Source organism: Trichinella spiralis (assembly GCF_000181795.1).
Source record: "Trichinella spiralis strain ISS 195 chromosome Unknown Scfld4, whole genome shotgun sequence".
NCBI classification, from domain to species: Eukaryota; Metazoa; Nematoda; class Enoplea; order Trichinellida; family Trichinellidae; genus Trichinella; species Trichinella spiralis.
The window spans coordinates 6,597,161-6,613,306 of record NW_003526943.1 but is presented as its reverse complement, the minus strand read 5'-3'; the positions used below and the strand labels follow the sequence as shown (position 1 = coordinate 6,613,306).

Here is a 16,146-nt window from a genome sequence, read left to right as displayed (position 1 = left end):
GCATAAATAAACAGTAGTTCAGTCATTATTCGCCTGATTCTTTCAGAAGTAAAAAATTTTAATTCAGGATATCTAAAATTTAAAATATTAAAATTACATGAAGCATGTTCATTGAATAAGTACATTTTAACGATTCATGCATATTATTAAAAACTAACAAGTTATGGAACTGATCTGCATTTACATGATAAAAAAAAGTTAAATTCAAACTTGAACATCACTTTTCTCAAATAATCGTAAGTTAGATCAAATTGAATTGAAAATTATCCAAATTTAAAACATTTAGAATCGTTTTTTAATCATGGTAAAAGTCATTTTTTAAATCATTTTTTGATAAGAAATAGTAGGGCTTAATTTAGAAAAAGCAAACAAATATTGAGTAAATGAAAAAAGTACACGTAACACTGCTGTAAAACAAACTAAACGTGAAGCCAGTTTCAGATGACTTATTAAGTTGCTGCAACAAAATTTTCAAATCAGCTCATCAAAGTATAAAATAAATAACAACAACAAAAAATACTGAATCACTGACTGCTTACGTTCTGGTTACATCTTGTCGAATTTTTGACAAAAGCTCTTGGTTAGAGAAGTAAATGCGCCATGTGCTCTGAAAGCAAATAAGAATAATTTTCAGGAAACCAAGAACAAAAAGCATACAGCCAAGAATTCATCCATCACCTTTTCGTGCAAAGAAAGCGGATTGTCTATTTGCAAGTCTCCGGAAATTTGCGCGGATCTAGGATCGCCGAGTATCTTAAACGAGCTAATTGATCAAATGAAGTTCAAAAAGAAAAACGAAAGCAAACCACCTCTTTGTGCAGACTGGTGTACGTTTGGCGGGATTTTTCCAACGCCGCTGACCAGTGCTTGAAATTGGTTGGAAAGCATTCCAAAAATACCTTGCCAATTAGAATATCATTTCAAATATTACAACGACAATAATCAAGCAGTACCCTCCAATAGATGCTGCGAAAGCTGTTGCCTCTGAGATTCCCTTGCGCGGCAAAAGTTTTCATTTCAGACTTGGTAAAAGTCAACATCTGCTTCAACAGAATATTCCACTGTTCACTGAAATACAAATTTTCAAAAGAAAAAAACATAATCCCATTTTATTGTTACTCTTTCGTACTAATATCGAGAGTAGACTTTTGGTTTTTCGGTCATTTTGCTGGAAAAAAGTCTTTTTCAATCAAACGCAATGGAAGTGTAAAAGTGAAGAAAAAATAAATGCTTCAGAATCAGAAATAAAAATTAAAATTCAAAGTAAAACAAACAGTATAACAGTAGAACGTATTTTTACTTGCAGTTTTCACAATTATTAATCAGAATTAAATTTATTATTTGATAATTTCAAATTTTGTTTAAATACAGACTTCAATAATACTTTTGTAAGTAATAAGGTGTTTACAGTAATGCAATGAAATAATTTTACTTTATAACACTATAAATGTATATACATATGTGTTTATTTTAACATAGGTTAGTTAAAAAGCAGTCAAAACAAGAATTCAGTTCAAAATTTAAATTCAGTACGGTATATTTATTTCTCTAAACAATGAAACTTGATGTTTTATTTCGAATGAAGAGTTTCCATTTTGAAAACTGTGTGAGCAGTTCTTTTTAAATTTTAAAATTGTGATAAACAGAATGTGTTTTATAAATTTACATGTGGTAAAATTTTGTCAGGAATTTAATTTTGTGTCGTGTAATGTGTTCATTTTATTAAGTAAGGAAGTTTTATTCAATGCTCATATTTCAGTGATTTTCTGATGCTTTGTTTATTATATGAAATAATCACAAAATATTTGAGCATGGAATGCGAACGTCGACTATTCGCGCAGACTGCGAAAACGTTGCTGGATCGTGATGTAGAAGATGTTCAGTCGATTGTTACTTTTTGTGAAAGTCTCGACAATGCATTGGGTGGAGGCATACAGTTGGGACAGATGACAGAATGTGCAGGACCGTCTGGAATTGGTAAAACGCAACTTTGGTATGCACGCACATTACAATTAGAAAATGCGAGTTTTACTTATTTCTGTTACTGGATAAAGAAAAAAAAATTTCGAAGTGTTCACTTTGAACAATTTTTTGTTTAAATGCTTATTTATTTATTTTAAGTTTACAACTTGCCGTAGATGTTTGTATTCCAAAAGTTCTGGGCGGTGTAGATGGTGAAGTTATTTACATAGATACAGAGGGAGCTTTCAAATACAAGCGTTTGAACCAAATTGCTGAAGCCGCGGTATCTCATTGCAGAAGAGTTGCAGAAACAGAAGGTATTAAATGAAAATAGAATTAAAAAAAGTAATTCTTTTCGTAGAATTAATTTTTTTTATTTGATTTTTTAATTTTTCTTAATTTCATTAGTTAATTTTCCTTAGAAAAGTTTTGAGATTGTGTATTCGTCATTCAAATCATATATTTATTTGAGCACATCGTGAAGATGTTTGATGCACACCAATTGATTGATTACTGTATTCAATATTATAATCAGGTTAGGAAACATTTTTTTGCCAATCAACAGCAAACACTTGTACATTTGGATGTAGTGTTGTTTGTTTTTCAAAAATAATTTTATTGTTTTCAAACATTCAGAACAACAAATTGCTGCAAATGGATTCACCTTGAGCAAAATTCTGTCCCGAGTGCATTATCAACGTTGCGTTGATTTACCAACGCTTCAGCGTTGCTTGAAATCTCTGCTTTGTTTCATCCGACTGCACAGTCAAGTATATTAATTACATTGTCGAATTGTTTGTTTTTTCTTCACGTTGATCGATGAACCTTCCCCAATGTATGTAGATATTAATTTTGAACAGGTGAAATTGGTCATTGTTGACAGTGTGGCTATGCATCTTCGAGAACGGTTTGATTCAGCCCTGGAACGAAGTCACGTGGTCAACAACATCGTTTTGACGTTGTTGCAAGTGGCGACGAATTTTCACGTGGCGGTTGTTGTTTGTGATTTATTTATTTGTTTGTTTGTTTGTTTTCTTTCAAAATGCATAATTTGTAAAAAGCCGTCCAGTATTTATTATATCTATTGTTGACTGATTGATTGATTATTTGCTGTTCAGATATTTCTGGTCAATCAAATAACGACCAGATTCGGCGAAGACGGTGAACCGTTCAGTGTACCGTCGGTTGGACCACTTTTGACTAGCAACTGCGCCCAACAACTGTTGCTTTTCCACCGGCAAGGCAATCTGCGCTACGCCAGACTGATGAAATCATCCACCCGTCCGCCCTGCGGTGCCGTATACACTGTTACAGTAAGTAATACGGGCATTGACATTGGTACAGAGTTTTTTGGTTTTTTTTCTTTTTGCTTAGCAAAGCGGTATTCGTGACGCCGCAGATGACAGTGACCAGAAGAGAACATCATCCATTTGATTATCATTTGCACTGTATTCTTGAAAACCAACAAACAAATAAATAAACAAACAAACAAATGAATCATTTTCACTTTTTTTAAGAAAAACAATAAATAAATAAATAAATAAATAATACAAAAATAACAACAGTATTCAGTTCACTGGCGAAGAATCATCAGTTGTGCTGTTGTGATCAAGTGTCAATTGCGCACTGTGGTAGTGGTCGTTTCGCACTGCGGAAGACGGCTGCGGCGTCACAGTACTGATATCAACAGGAGGATGCAGTATAACTTGACCGGTGACTGGAACGGCCGATGTATTATTATTATTATTCAATGCCAGCAGAACACTGCACTGCTGTTGTTGCTGCTGTTGCGGCGGTGGTAACAAAGATGGCAGTGGTGGTGGTGATGACGACGATGGTAGTGGTTTGGACGGTGATGTGGACGTGGATGGGAAGGGGACAGCTTCGGCACGGGGTTGGGGGTCGGTAACCACGACAACTTCCTCCAGAGAAATGTCGTCATCGTTGTTGTTGTTGTTGTTGGCCGTCGCCGAATGCGCCGGCGCGGGCTGGGCCGCAGCCGTCGCCTGGTCGACGACGGAAGTTTGGGTGTCGATCGCGTGAGCCAAATCTGGAAAAGAGGCGTTCAACTTGTGGCGCGTGCGGTCCAACAGCGAAGGTACAGTGTCGAAAAGGCCGGCGGTGTGCATGACCAGAAGCATGTTCTTCACCGACTCGGGCACCGATTCGACGAGGTCGTTGTTCTCCAATTCCAAGTAGCGTTCCATGAAATCCAAAATGTCCAACCACAGGTCGACGAAAGAGTCGAGCGTCGACAACGGCATCAAGTGCTGCAAAAACACCTTGCTGGTCATGGTCAACGCCCGTACGCGTGTCTCGTCCATGCCGCCACCACCACCACCAGCGACAGCAGCGTCGTCGTTGTCGTCTTCGTTGTGGTGATGATGGTGCGTTGTTGGCGTGGTGCCAGTGGACGGATTCGAAATCGACTGCTGGTCGGCGTTCAACAGTGCGCTCAGCAGTGGAAACAGCACCCAGTAGAAGCAACTTTCCCAATCCTGGCCGGTGATTTGCTTCAATTCTGGAACCAACATCGCCCGTTGCAAAAATGTCATGGCCGTCGTGCGGACAACTCTGCGCCTGTCGCAGCACAGCCTAGCCAGTGCTTGGAGCAACGGCTGCCAACATCGCGTCCACAACGTCGCCGTGGGCGTGTCGAACAGCGGCGTCGCCACTTTGACGAAAATCAAATAAGTCAAATCCAACAGCTGCAACGACAGTTGCAAGTAAGTGGAAGCCAAATCACAACCGTCGAGCAGTGTCTTCTTCTTGTCTTCACCGTTCACTTGTGAAGTGCCGTTTCGATCTTTGCCAGACGACAACGAAGATCTAACGAAGAAGAAGAAAAATCAGGGTTTTTTTTGTCAATTCCAACTAAACAACAAATATCTCTCTACCTGTGATGTGTTGACGATAAAGTTGTACTGTTGTTGTTGTTGTTAGCAGTTGTGATCGGATTGGTGTAGTGCAAGCCACCGTTGAGACCCGCTTCGACGAACGTTCTCACGCACCGTATGCACGGCTGCAAGTTTTCGACCGACACGTGACCGGCATCACGAACCAGCCACGTCAACGTTTCGCAGCATTTCACGTACGCGTCCGGGTCGTGCCGGCGCAAACCGCTGCGCAGCAACAATCTCGTCGACAAAAGCTGCTTACTCGGTGTAGTCGGACCGTTGTCCACTTGTTGCTGTTGTTGTTGTTGTTTGTCAACAAATGTCCACTCACCGCTTCCGGCACGAGAGTGCAAATCACCCACACTGCCGACGGGCAATTTCCGCGAACCGGTGCTGGTGGCGGCGGTGTACAATTCCGAATCGGACGTGTAGCCGCGATCGTATTGTTGTTGTTGTTGCTTCGGCTGTTCTCGAACGGTGTTGAATGCTTGGTGCCGGTGCTGATCGAAGCTTTGGTCTCGAACGTCGCCGGTCGAATCGAGCTGGCCGACGAAAGCGCCGGCGCCGACCAGCTCGAGCAGAGCGAACAGCTGGTCCCAGTGGCGCGCCAGACGAACGTAGGCGGCGTTCGCTCGCAGCAATTGGTGCAGGCCGTGGGCGAGTTGTCTGGCGATCGACGGCACCGTCGCCTGGCTGGCCGCGCCGAGCGCCGGCAGCGCGTCGAGCACTTGGTCGCCGACGTCTTGCCTCGGCAGTAGGCGATTGGCCAGCCGAAGCCAGCCGACGACGGCCCGTTCGACGAGGAAGCGCCGGTCGGCGTGGTCGGCGATCAGGCTGAACAAGTGGGCGTGCAAAGTGCGCCAGAAGGGGGCGATGCGGTCGCGGTTGTGAACGGCCACGCTGACCATCGTTTCGGTCAAAAAGACCAACGACCGTTCGTCGACGTCGCTGAGTCGACGCCGGCCAACGGCGCCGTCGTCCGGCAGCACCGCGGCGCTGGCGAGCAGCAACGCTTTGATCAGTTCGGACAACGCCTGCGAGGACAAGTATTTCGAGTCGACGAGCGTCTGGTCGACGCGACAGTCGACGAGCAGAGCGGCGCCGCGCTGTCGCCACTCGTTGCGCTGCCGGGCGCCGTGGGCGTCGGCGTCGCGCGAGTCGCCGCCCGACGCCGAGCCGCCCAAATACGAGTAGAGCGAGCTGAGCAGGCCCGACGCCGACGAGTCTTGCTTCTGGGCTCTGGGCAACGGTCTGCTGATGTTGACGTAGCCGCGACTGTCGGCGAAATCTTCGCAGTCGGTCAGGCCAAGCGGCAACAGTTCGGCGTGGTAGCAGTTCAACAGGCAGTCGAACACGCTGCGCCAGCCTTCGCGCAAAATGTCGCCGTGGGCGTGCACCAGGTCGAACAACGCCCTGGCGGCCGCCTGGGCTTTGGCACTTTCGGCAAGCGTGGCGCAGAGTTGGTCGGCGCCGTCGGCGTTGCGCGCCGGCGTCAACAGGCAGCTGAATTTGCACAACGAGATGGTCAGGTTGTCGAAAACGTCGCACAGGCCGAAGTGGGCGGCGACCGCGGCCGACTTGCGGAAGCCGCTGATCACGCGACCAATCAGCGGCTCCGAGTCGGTTTTGTCGAAGACGAACGACAACGCCGCCACCGTCGGGCCCCAGACCAAAGCGAACAGCTCGCGGTCGTACAAGCCGCCGCCGTGGCCGGGCGCGCGCAAAAAGCGGCCCTGGGCGCCGGCGCCGCGGCGCAGCAGCACATCCCAGACGTAGTTCTCGCGCACCAGACCGCCCTGTTCTTCGGGCATGACGATCTCTTCGGTCCGGACGGCCTGGTAGATTTTTTCCAACATGGTCCGGTCGAAATTGTCGCCGCCGTTGACGCCGTTCAGATTTTTCACAAACTGTTCCAACGACATCGGCTGTTGTTGGCGTTTCGCCTGCGGGTTGTGCTGGTCCACGTTGAGCATGATGACCGCGTAGGCGAGCGTGAAGGCGGCGTCGGTGCTGGCGAACGGCGTCCCGTTCGACTTGTGCCAGTGGTCGGCGTAATATTCGATTATGGTCGAAATTTCGGCCGCTTCGCCGGGCAATCGGAAGCTTTCCAAAAATTCGCGCAAACTTTCGTCGATGCGCAATTTTCGAAAATCGAACGATTTCACAAACGCATCTGAAGCAAACATGGAAAAAATTACGATAAAGATTTAAATTCTCACAATTCGATTTCAATATTAATAACCGAGAACTGGACGATTTTTTCGGTTGACAATAAATTCGGCAATTTTCCTCTTGTTCAAGCGCGGATTTTCGCGCAACCAGCGCACCACCTCGTTCGGCGAGTACGGCATGCTGAGCAGGCCGTTCTCTTGGAGAAATTCGATCCCTTTCGACGGATTCTGGTTGAACAGATCGCTGGCGTTGGTCAAAATCCGCTTCTTCATCTTCAAACGTAACAACTCCTCGTGGGACGGTATTTCGGTCTCGTGGGCCGCAACTGCACATAACAACAGCTCGGGGTTGGGCGCCGTTTCGTTTTCCAATTTCACATCGTCGTCCGACCGTTGCTGACCGGTCGTTGTGGACAACGAGCAGGACGAGACGGCAAAGCCGACGCTATAGCCGCAGACAGCCGGCAGTGCGTACGCTGTCGAAGAACGAGAGCCGGGCGAAGGCGCCGCCGTCTGGCACCACTGGCCGTCGAACGAGCACGGTGTCGCTGCTGCGGTGGCGGCTGCCGTCGCGTCACCGCCGCCGGTGTCGGACGAAGACGACGAGTGGCGTCGGTAGTTGATCATCCGCAGATGACAGTTGAGTTCGATCGTGTCGACCACGGTCAACAACGCGTCCAAGCTCAGGATGTGGGCGTTGGTCAAGCCGGTGACTGGAAATGCATTTTTCGACAACAATTTCGTCAACTCTTCGAACAAATCCGAACAGTACAAATCGCAGTCATAATTCAAATAAAGTTCCGTGATCAAGCCAGGCACGCGCCACAGCTGCACCAACGCTTCCAAGGCCAACTCTCGCAACTCCAGACGTACCGTATTGCTGAGAGTAGACTGAAAAAAAACAACGGGTGCAAGTTTTTAACGTGATCCGAGCAGAAAATTTTCTGCTCAATCAAATCAATTCTCACCGTTCGACTGGAAATTGACGGACCGGACTGGGCCGTGGCCGAGGTCGGCGTGGGCAACACTTCGGCCGCGGTCGCCAGTTCCATCAACTTGCAAAGGTACATTTCCAGCTGCAACTTCAAATGGCAGCGCAAAGATTCGAAAAGCAAAAAGCCGACCCGCAACGCCGACGACAACAGAGACACTTTGGTCGCCTGGAGCAAGCTGATCAAATGTCGGCACAGGTCGTTCTGCACGAGCGGCAACATGAGCGAAAATTTAGACAGCTGGTCCACGCCCACTTCCAACGCAACGGTCAACAAATTCAGGCCAAGTTCGATCATCTGGTCGTTCTGCTGCTGTTCCCATGGATTGCACAACGCGATCAAAAAACGGAACAACTCCCGACTACAAGGCAATCCGTAGGGTCCAGTCGACGGTGACGGATCGACCGTCTCGGCAGCACCGGCGTCGTCAGTTCCAAGCGTCTCCGGGCCAAGTTTCGCCGGAACCGCAATTTCTGGCTGATTTCCGGTGTTGCTGTTCTCAACCACGCCGTCGGCTTGCAATCCCGACTGGTCACTTGATCCAGCCGAAGCCGGAGGCGATCCGGAGCCTCCGGGAGCAGCATCCGCCAACACATCCAAACCAAGCGGACAATGTTCGGCTTGTTCGACGGCCGCCAACGAAGAAGGTTCGCTCGACACGACGGCGGCGAAGTGTTTGCGACGTCGCTTCAGCCTGCGACGACTGGAAAACGTCTCATCCCTGGATGAAGCTCGGGTTTGCAACCGCCGCACGTACGGATGTCGCGGATCTTCGCGAAAATCGGCCAGTCGTTTGAAAATCAACTGAACCATATCTTTCAGACAAGATTCGGCCGCTTTGCGAAGCAACTGACTCAAACCCTCTTCGAAACAAATACGGAAACATGACTGCAACATTTCACATACTGTCTCGTCTGTCAGCAGAGCACCGGCTGGAGACAAAAGCAACGCACGCAATACCTAGAGAAAAGAATCAGCAACTGTATGCAATGTACATATATGGATTCTGTTTTACCTGCAAAATTCGAAGAATGACAACTTCATCAAAACTTGGATCAGTACCGACAAAGCGAGCTCTGGTTACTGCTTCTGCAATTTGTTGAACAGCACTGGCGGCCGTAATGCAAGCTGGATCAAATAAACCGTACGATAAAAATTTGTCAACCGACACTAGTGCCTGTTCGGTAGCCTTAAATCAACATCAACATTACGATGGCAGTTTTCAATTTTATCCCACTTTCCAACATTACAATAATTTGTTATTAATTATTATTCAGTTTTAAACACACTTCCACATATAAGACCTTGAATTATAAAAAACATCAAAACATTTTTTATAACTGTCGTTTTATGGAACGTAATGCAATGAGTAGTTCTGAAAAGTTACACAAACACTACAATTGTTTTCATGCATATTTGAAAAATAAAAAGAAATGAACTTATAAATTATCTTAGAAAAAATGTAACATCCTCTAAAAATTACTTGCATTTCATTAACTAGGAAACAAAAACAATGGCATACAGTAGTTCTCATAACTGTTTACAAGCCGTTACGTAATATTTAATGTCGACTAAAATTTATAATAAAACATACAATGCACTATGCTATGATTAAAGGCTGATGCAGAACCGATTTAAAAAAAGTTATTTGACAGATCTTACTAAACAAAATAAGTGTTCAATAAAATGACAACATTATCAATATTACGAATCATTTGATTCAATCGAAAAATAACCTCTCTTGTACAAAAAATAATTAAAAAAATACAACTTGTAGAAATTTATTGAAAATTAGTATTATGCAAGTATGACGCAACGCTATGTGACGTTGCTGTTGGAAAGAATTTTCTGTCTTCATGACTGTTTCATGAACAATTATTTTAAAAAAAGTGACAATAGACTGTGAAAAAGAAAGAATTTTCCAAAGCAAAGAAAGTCTTACCGTGCCACCAGTGTGATCAGAGCGAATGACATCCAAAAACGGTGCAACGAAAACACTGGGTGCTACGTCGGCAAGACTCGGAACCGAGCTGAGCACTTCTCGCAAATCAAAAAAACTTCTCAACAATGGATCCTGGCCCTGAGGAACACCACCAAGCAGTCTTTGACTTCGGCGCAGAGTTGCCACCACCGCGTTCAATTCACTTTGAACAATATAAAGAGTGTTTCTTGACATCAGTTCAGGCACCAGAATATTTCACCTTAAGAAAAATAAAACATCAATTTTAAACATCAAAATATTAATATATTTTACCGAAGATTAAAAAAGATTTTTATAGAACTCACAATTACCAAATTCATATACTGGCAACTAAATTGTTATAGTAAAGAAAAGCAATCGCATTAAATGGTGATTAAAAAATAAATAAATTTTTAAAATACTTCCATTTCATAACAACTTACTAATTTCAATTAAAATCTTTTTCCACATGGAGCAAAATGCGCAAGCACGTGGCGAAAACGGTGAACCTTACAGAAAGGTACTGTAACACTTGAATATTCAAGATGTATTTTTCATATGTTTAGCATACTGTAAGCATGCTAATCATCATGTAATGCAGAAACTACGTTCGTTTGAAAATAATTTATTGAAAAACGTGACAAAAATAATAACTATTATAATTCAGCAAAACGTGGATGTACAATCGCAAAACAACAGTAGAAAAACAGAATTTAATTTAAAAACACTACTGATAACATTTACTCCAAAAACATGAGGATTATATAATTAATTCATATGTTGCATTCTATAATACATTTGTTATGGTCGACAGATAAATATTTTTAAATATTCCACAGTGCGGATACTAATTTACAGTTTAAACACGCCTCTTCAACAGAAGATGATTTCACGAACACAATTACTGCCGTAATTAGGGATAAAAACTATTTGCAATAACGATCCGCTTTCATCTTTTCTCTTCTAAAAAACAAATGTCATTGTACTTCTTTCACAATAAAATCTCACCTGTCTAAAAGAACTTCATGTAAATTTCCCTGCATTTTCGCTCTTTTAACATTTGAGCGGTCTTCTTGACTAACTTTAACTTTAGAATGTTGATATAATTTTCTAAAAAATTTATTTAAATTCCAACTTTAAACTTTTCCACAATTTTACATAATAAACATATACATGTATGAAACTTCGCATTCGCCAGAAGGTTTTTGATCTTGTTCTGGCACCGAATCTCCTACAACTGCCCGCTCAGCATTGGTTCTCATCTATTAAAAATAAATAAGTGCTCTAAATACGTTAAAATTAAATCTCAAGAAAATAATAATATCTAAAATTGCATCTGAACCAAACGCTGACAATAACAACTAGAGTAGAGGATAGCGTTACCTTAATCATTTCGTTTTCCTTAGCTTTCTTACTATTCACCATAATGTAACCTTCAGCATCATTATCATAATTCATAAAACAGTTATTATGTCCCATTAAAGCCATTTTCCCCTATAAATTTCACATATTTTGTAAATTAAAGATCAAAAATGAAACGGTCATACATCTTCAAAAACAAGTTCCCATCTTTCTCGTGTACTTGCAGCATCTGTCATTGCAACTAAAAATCCTTTTCCATCGACACTTAAATATTTTCCGTATCCAGATTTCAGTGCAAACCAATCTGCATCTGGTGGTCTAATCAAAGTGAGAATTTCTTCAGGAGAAGGTTGTTCACCTACCAAAATACTTTTTTCAAAAACATGTGAACAAATTTTCAATCTTCAAGAATTTTACAATTCATTTCTGCAGTACAAAAAATTAACAAACTTACCTGCTTTGTGAGGAGGGCCTAGGGTAAATTTACCATTATCCATCGCCATCACATATGTGAATGGAGATGTTTCAATAGCTACATTGCAACCCGTCAATTTCGAGTTTTCTGTCATGCACCACCAACCACCTACAATTATTGCAAAAAAAATAATTTCAAATTCGTTTTAAAATAAGAAAAAAACATTACCATGACTTATTTCGTCTTCGTTAACATGTATTTCAGCCTTTTTTCTGATTTTCAAATTCCTTCCTTCCTTAGGGCTATTCCCACTAAAAATCTCAACTTGAACTAGAGATAATGATCATGATAAAGCATGCAGAAAAATATAAATTACATATATATATATATATATATATATATATATATATATACATAAATGTATTTCAAAATAAACTACAAAGCATGCAAATAATCAAAGAGATAAATAAAGCAAATGTCAACATTGCACAAATGGATACGTACAGCTGCTTTCCTCCTTTCAGCTTTAGTTTACCACCTTTCACTCGATCAAATGCTATAGACATGTTCTGAATAAATTCTAAATTTATTGAAATGATGTTCTAGAAAAAAGTCGTTATTAAAATATATGCTACTGATCAAAAATGAAAATAATTTTAATTTGTTGATTTCTTAACAGTATGAAATAATTTACAAGTACAATTTTGGCTTTAATAAATAAAATTGTTGTAAAGCATTATGTTCAGTATTTTATTTAAAATATGCTTTTGTGCTTATACAGAATTATTTTCATGTGATACTTACAATATTCATACTAAATTCCTGATATATGAAAGATAAATTAGTCAATTTGTTGTAACATCTGGGGTTACTGTAGACTTTTGTCGGTCATTCATGCGAAGCATATCTCTGGTTTTTAACGTTTATTCACACACAGATACGAACACTAACAACATACACTTTTACTCACACACTCTCCTAAGCTCCACAATCGCGCTATAAATATAGGAAAATGCTTGTGCCGCTTCATAGACGCCGTTCTCCTTTTTTATATCGGCCAACGTAATTTCTTTCTTGAATTGGCGCCTACGTTATTTTCTTCCTTTCGATTTTGACTTCCCTTTAATTGTCAACACAACCGTACCCGTTACACATGGTAGGCTAAACCCGCAACCGTAAGTTCCGGTTCCACTGGAAAGGGTCATCGGCAATCGCGATCGATAGCGTAGTCAGCACTATAGCGACTACTTCCAGCAAGGGTTCGTGGGTCTCGGGGACCTTGACATCACTGCACCGTCTTTCTTGGTCGTGGCTTGGGTCTGACGATCTGCGTCGTCAGTCACAATTACTCCCAGCCTGGATCCAGATCTAGCGGTACCCAGCGTCTTGTTGAACCGGACCACATCTTCTCCGCATATCAGTGTGCCCAGGGCGAAGTTCAAGACGCAACCGTGCATGGAGAGGAAGTCAGCGCTCAGCAGACATCGCTGGGACACATTTGAGACCACATCGACAGGGTGTCCTAGCTCAGCGGCGCCTAGACGGAACCGAACTTCATAGACACCCAACACATTTATGACAGTCCCATTTACTGCCAGTAAAAGACGCGACGAAGGATTCAGTGGGGAAGGGTTGCCGATCGAATCGTAGGCGTCCCGGCGTAAGAGCGTAACGGCTGAGCCAGAGTCGACGAGCATCAGCTCTTGTCGGTTTTCCACCGTGCCTACCACCGTCAAAAGGGTCGCACTGATAGTATTAGCGGTCTGAATGTGCATCGGGCCGTCACCATGAACCGCTGATCAGGGGCCCGTCTCAGCAGCGGCTAGTATTTTAAAGACAGGTCTTCTGTCGTTTCAGCCTTTGCAGGCGCCGGATAGGCCGCTTCAACGAGATGGGTCCGCTGCGGGGGACGCGGCGCCTCTGACCGGTCATGCGCAGTGTAATAGTACTACTGATTTCATTAACCTCAGCATCAATAATCTACAGCAGAGTGAACTATTTGCATAAAGGTGCGTTAGCGTTGGCGTGTTAGCGAATTTTGGTATTATCGTCTTCTCCTTGTGTGTGTTATCATTGTAACGAGCCGCTCCCTCGAGCAGGCTCGTTCACTTCCTCCACCGTGTTATTGGCGTGTTCGTCGCTATTCGGCGACTGGCCGGTATTGACCGGCGGGTTTCCCTTTCTTTCTGTTTCACGATTTCCTGATGGCATTGTAAAAATCAAACAACAGACAGTAAGTTTATTTTTTATTGGCAACCGCGAGCAAGAATCGACAACGATATGTTACCGCAGGCTTCTTCGACAGCACAACAACGACTCCTCACACGTACGTCCATACTATCGTACTCCACCTTTCTTCAGCTTCGTTGTCTGGAGGACTAGTCCGTCTCAGTAAGCCCCAAGTTTGGTCTTCGTCGGGACTTGCATCCAAATCCGGTCGCCCGGTTCATACACAGGTCCAAGGGCTTTCCGGTCTCTCCAAAACTTCTGGGGCCGCTGCTCTCGGCCAGCCTTCCCCGTACCTCCTCGTAGAGCTGATCCAGGTCATGCCGCAGCCGCTGCGTGTACTCTCCTACCGACTGTTCTGGCATGTCTCTCGGGAGGCCGTACACCAGGTCAACCGGTAGCCGGAGCTCTCTGCCAAACACAACTCGGCTGGGGGTTGCACCCGTTGTGTGGTGAACACTGGACCGGTACGCGAAGAGGACTCTATCAAGGTGGGCATCCCAATCGTCAGGGTGATCGATGGAAGCCTTCGCCAATAGGTCCAGCAGGGTGCGGTTCATTCGCTTCACCATGCCAACGGACTGCGGGTGGTAGGCTGTGGCCCGGGTTTTGGTCACCCCAAACAGCTGGCACACCTCCTTCACGAGTTCGGACTCGAAGTTCCTGCCCTGATCAGAATGAATCGTCTCCGGCGCCCCGTAGCGGCAAAAGATGCCATTTACCAGCGCCGTGGCCACGGTACGCGCCTCCGCATTCGGCAGCGCAAACGCCTCCGGCCACTTCGAGAAGTAGTCGCATACCACTAGGATGTAGCGGTTGCCACTCTGCGTCTCCTCCAGCGGACCCACTATGTCCATGCCCACTCGTTGGAAGGGATGGCTGACCGGCTGAAGCTGCATAGGGGCCTGGAGCTTCCTCGGCGGGGCTGCCCGCGCAGCGCACGTCTGACATGCCCGGCACCAGTCTTTGACGTCCTCCCGTTGCTGGGGCCAGTAATACCGCTGGCGCACCTTCGCCAGCGTCTTCGCCACCCCCAGGTGGGCCCCCGATTGGCGGTTGTGGATGGCGGCCAGGATCTCCGAGATCCTCTGTCTCGGGATGACCTGCAGCAGCCGCGTCTCGCCCGTGTCCAGGGCCTCCCACACCCGACATATAGTCCCTTCACGAAGGACTACCCGGTCACGCTGCGACCACAGACTTTTTAGCAATCGACTACCCTCGGGTACCGCTTGTGGCCAAGCCTTCCGCACGATCCACTCCCGGACTTGCTGGAGCTCCGTGTCGCTTTCCTGCCACTGCCTGATGGGATTGGCCGCGTCCAGACTTATAGCCCCCACGCGTACTTCAGCGGGGCTACTCTCCAAGGGCTCTCCGCCTGAGGCGATCTGCCAAAGAGACTCAGGTATCACGGAGACCACCGCCCCAGTGTCTAGCAGTAAGGAGACCCTCGTCCGGTTCAGCTTACCGTTTACACATGGCGTGTCGCCTGCTTGAAGTTCGGCAATGGGCAACACCCGGCGGTTTCCAGGTTCGCCGCCCTGCGTGCCCGTTGGCAATCGTTGTTTTCGGCGTCTTTCGTGGGGGCAGTCGCGTCGGAGGTGGCCCAAGCCACCGCAATTAAAACAGCCGTCTCTTCTTCTGGCCGGTCGTACGGCCGTCGGCTCCTGCTTATCCAGCTTCAGGGAAATCTTCCTCACCTCGCGTATCAAGTTGTCGATGGACTGGGTCGCTTTGGTCTTCTCCGGCTTTGGATTACCGGTGTGCGTCTGCCGCCTCTGGTGGAAATCTTCTTCAGACCGCATGACCTTACTGACCAGCCTCCGAGCTTCGGTAAGGGTTGTCGGTTCCTGCATCCGGATCGCCAGATACGCCTCCTTTGAGGTTATTCCCCCGGCGAAACGCGCCACGAGGTCACGTTCTGATACGCCGGCTCTGCGTCCAACTTCTGCCACCTCCTGGGCGTATTGCTCGATGGTTTGATCCTCGCGTCGATGCAGGGCGTGGAACCGCTCGATCAGCTGCCCTGTCGACTCTTCCGGGCCGTACACGCCCAGCAATCGCTTCTTGAACTCCTCGAAAGAGTTCTCCCTTGCTTGTCCCGCCGGGTAGAGCTCGCGGCGGACTGGATCGCTCAGCAGGTAGCGAGCGACCATGCCGTGGT

At 45.5% G+C, this 16,146-nt stretch overlaps 6 protein-coding genes across 6 annotated transcripts; 3 read left to right on the top strand and 3 right to left on the bottom strand.

Moving 5' to 3' along the window:
• Positions 1-301: 301 nt before the first annotated feature.
• Tsp_01653 (DNA repair protein RAD51) lies at positions 302-4,754 on the top strand. Its single transcript, XM_003377393.1, has 7 exons — positions 302-304; positions 635-825; positions 1,760-1,993; positions 2,122-2,279; positions 2,599-2,732; positions 3,081-3,275; positions 3,891-4,754. Exons 1-7 carry the CDS (start codon positions 302-304, stop codon positions 4,752-4,754), a joined length of 1,779 nt encoding a protein of 592 aa, XP_003377441.1.
• A 459-nt stretch (positions 4,755-5,213) lies between these two features.
• Tsp_01654 (putative Sec7 domain protein) lies at positions 5,214-10,198 on the bottom strand. Its single transcript, XM_003377392.1, has 6 exons — positions 9,965-10,198; positions 9,038-9,211; positions 7,999-8,982; positions 7,102-7,921; positions 6,647-7,032; positions 5,214-6,362 (listed from the first exon to the last, which is right to left on the bottom strand). Exons 1-6 carry the CDS (start codon positions 10,196-10,198, stop codon positions 5,214-5,216), a joined length of 3,747 nt encoding a protein of 1,248 aa, XP_003377440.1.
• A 938-nt stretch (positions 10,199-11,136) lies between these two features.
• On the bottom strand, positions 11,137-12,325 carry Tsp_01655 (protein FRG1). The gene is made up of 6 exons (XM_003377391.1): positions 12,264-12,325; positions 11,988-12,070; positions 11,799-11,927; positions 11,530-11,702; positions 11,366-11,476; positions 11,137-11,244 (listed from the first exon to the last, which is right to left on the bottom strand). Exons 1-6 carry the CDS (start codon positions 12,323-12,325, stop codon positions 11,137-11,139), a joined length of 666 nt encoding a protein of 221 aa, XP_003377439.1.
• A 678-nt stretch (positions 12,326-13,003) lies between these two features.
• Tsp_01656 (hypothetical protein) lies at positions 13,004-13,970 on the bottom strand. The gene is made up of 2 exons (XM_003377390.1): positions 13,869-13,970; positions 13,004-13,522 (listed from the first exon to the last, which is right to left on the bottom strand). The coding sequence occupies exons 1-2, from the start codon at positions 13,968-13,970 to the stop codon at positions 13,004-13,006; spliced, it is 621 nt and encodes a 206-aa protein (XP_003377438.1).
• Positions 13,971-14,039: 69 nt separating this feature from the next.
• Tsp_01657 (conserved hypothetical protein) lies at positions 14,040-15,190 on the top strand. The gene is made up of 3 exons (XM_003377389.1): positions 14,040-14,085; positions 14,156-14,773; positions 14,799-15,190. Exons 1-3 carry the CDS (start codon positions 14,040-14,042, stop codon positions 15,188-15,190), a joined length of 1,056 nt encoding a protein of 351 aa, XP_003377437.1.
• Positions 15,191-15,488: 298 nt separating this feature from the next.
• Positions 15,489-15,965, top strand: Tsp_01658 (hypothetical protein). The gene has a single exon (XM_003377388.1). It carries the CDS (start codon positions 15,489-15,491, stop codon positions 15,963-15,965), a length of 477 nt encoding a protein of 158 aa, XP_003377436.1.
• The last annotated feature ends 181 nt before the right edge of the window (positions 15,966-16,146 follow it).

What these genes read in the sequence shown, in the direction of transcription:
- Tsp_01653 (XM_003377393.1), top strand. An exon ending in AAGAGTTGCAGAAACAGAAG is followed by an intron (nt 2,280 to 2,598) that starts GTATTAAATGAA and finishes TCAAACATTCAG; the next exon opens with AACAACAAATTGCTGCAAAT. An exon ending in GTGCCGTATACACTGTTACA is followed by an intron (nt 3,276 to 3,890) that starts GTAAGTAATACG and finishes AACTTCCTCCAG; the next exon opens with AGAAATGTCGTCATCGTTGT.
- Tsp_01657 (XM_003377389.1), top strand. Translation starts at nt 14,040, where the DNA reads ATGTTACCGCAGGCTTCTTCGACAGCACAACAACGACTCCTCACAC. An exon ending in ACAACAACGACTCCTCACAC is followed by an intron (nt 14,086 to 14,155) that starts GTACGTCCATAC and finishes CGTCTCAGTAAG; the next exon opens with CCCCAAGTTTGGTCTTCGTC. An exon ending in GCCTCCGGCCACTTCGAGAA is followed by an intron (nt 14,774 to 14,798) that starts GTAGTCGCATAC and finishes ACTAGGATGTAG; the next exon opens with CGGTTGCCACTCTGCGTCTC.
- Tsp_01654 (XM_003377392.1), bottom strand. Translation starts at nt 10,198, where the DNA reads ATGTCAAGAAACACTCTTTATATTGTTCAAAGTGAATTGAACGCGGTG. An exon ending in CGTCAATTTCCAGTCGAACG is followed by an intron (nt 7,922 to 7,998) that starts GTGAGAATTGAT and finishes GTTTTTTTTCAG; the next exon opens with TCTACTCTCAGCAATACGGT. An exon ending in AAAAAATCGTCCAGTTCTCG is followed by an intron (nt 7,033 to 7,101) that starts GTTATTAATATT and finishes TGTTTGCTTCAG; the next exon opens with ATGCGTTTGTGAAATCGTTC.
- Tsp_01656 (XM_003377390.1), bottom strand. Translation starts at nt 13,970, where the DNA reads ATGCCATCAGGAAATCGTGAAACAGAAAGAAAGGGAAACCCGCCGGTC. An exon ending in CCAATAACACGGTGGAGGAA is followed by an intron (nt 13,523 to 13,868) that starts GTGAACGAGCCT and finishes ATGCACATTCAG; the next exon opens with ACCGCTAATACTATCAGTGC.
- Tsp_01658 (XM_003377388.1), top strand. Translation starts at nt 15,489, where the DNA reads ATGGGCAACACCCGGCGGTTTCCAGGTTCGCCGCCCTGCGTGCCCGTT.
- Tsp_01655 (XM_003377391.1), bottom strand. Translation starts at nt 12,325, where the DNA reads ATGTCTATAGCATTTGATCGAGTGAAAGGTGGTAAACTAAAGCTGAAA. An exon ending in AGGCCCTCCTCACAAAGCAG is followed by an intron (nt 11,703 to 11,798) that starts GTAAGTTTGTTA and finishes GTATTTTGGTAG; the next exon opens with GTGAACAACCTTCTCCTGAA. An exon ending in AGGAAAACGAAATGATTAAG is followed by an intron (nt 11,245 to 11,365) that starts GTAACGCTATCC and finishes TATTTTTAATAG; the next exon opens with ATGAGAACCAATGCTGAGCG.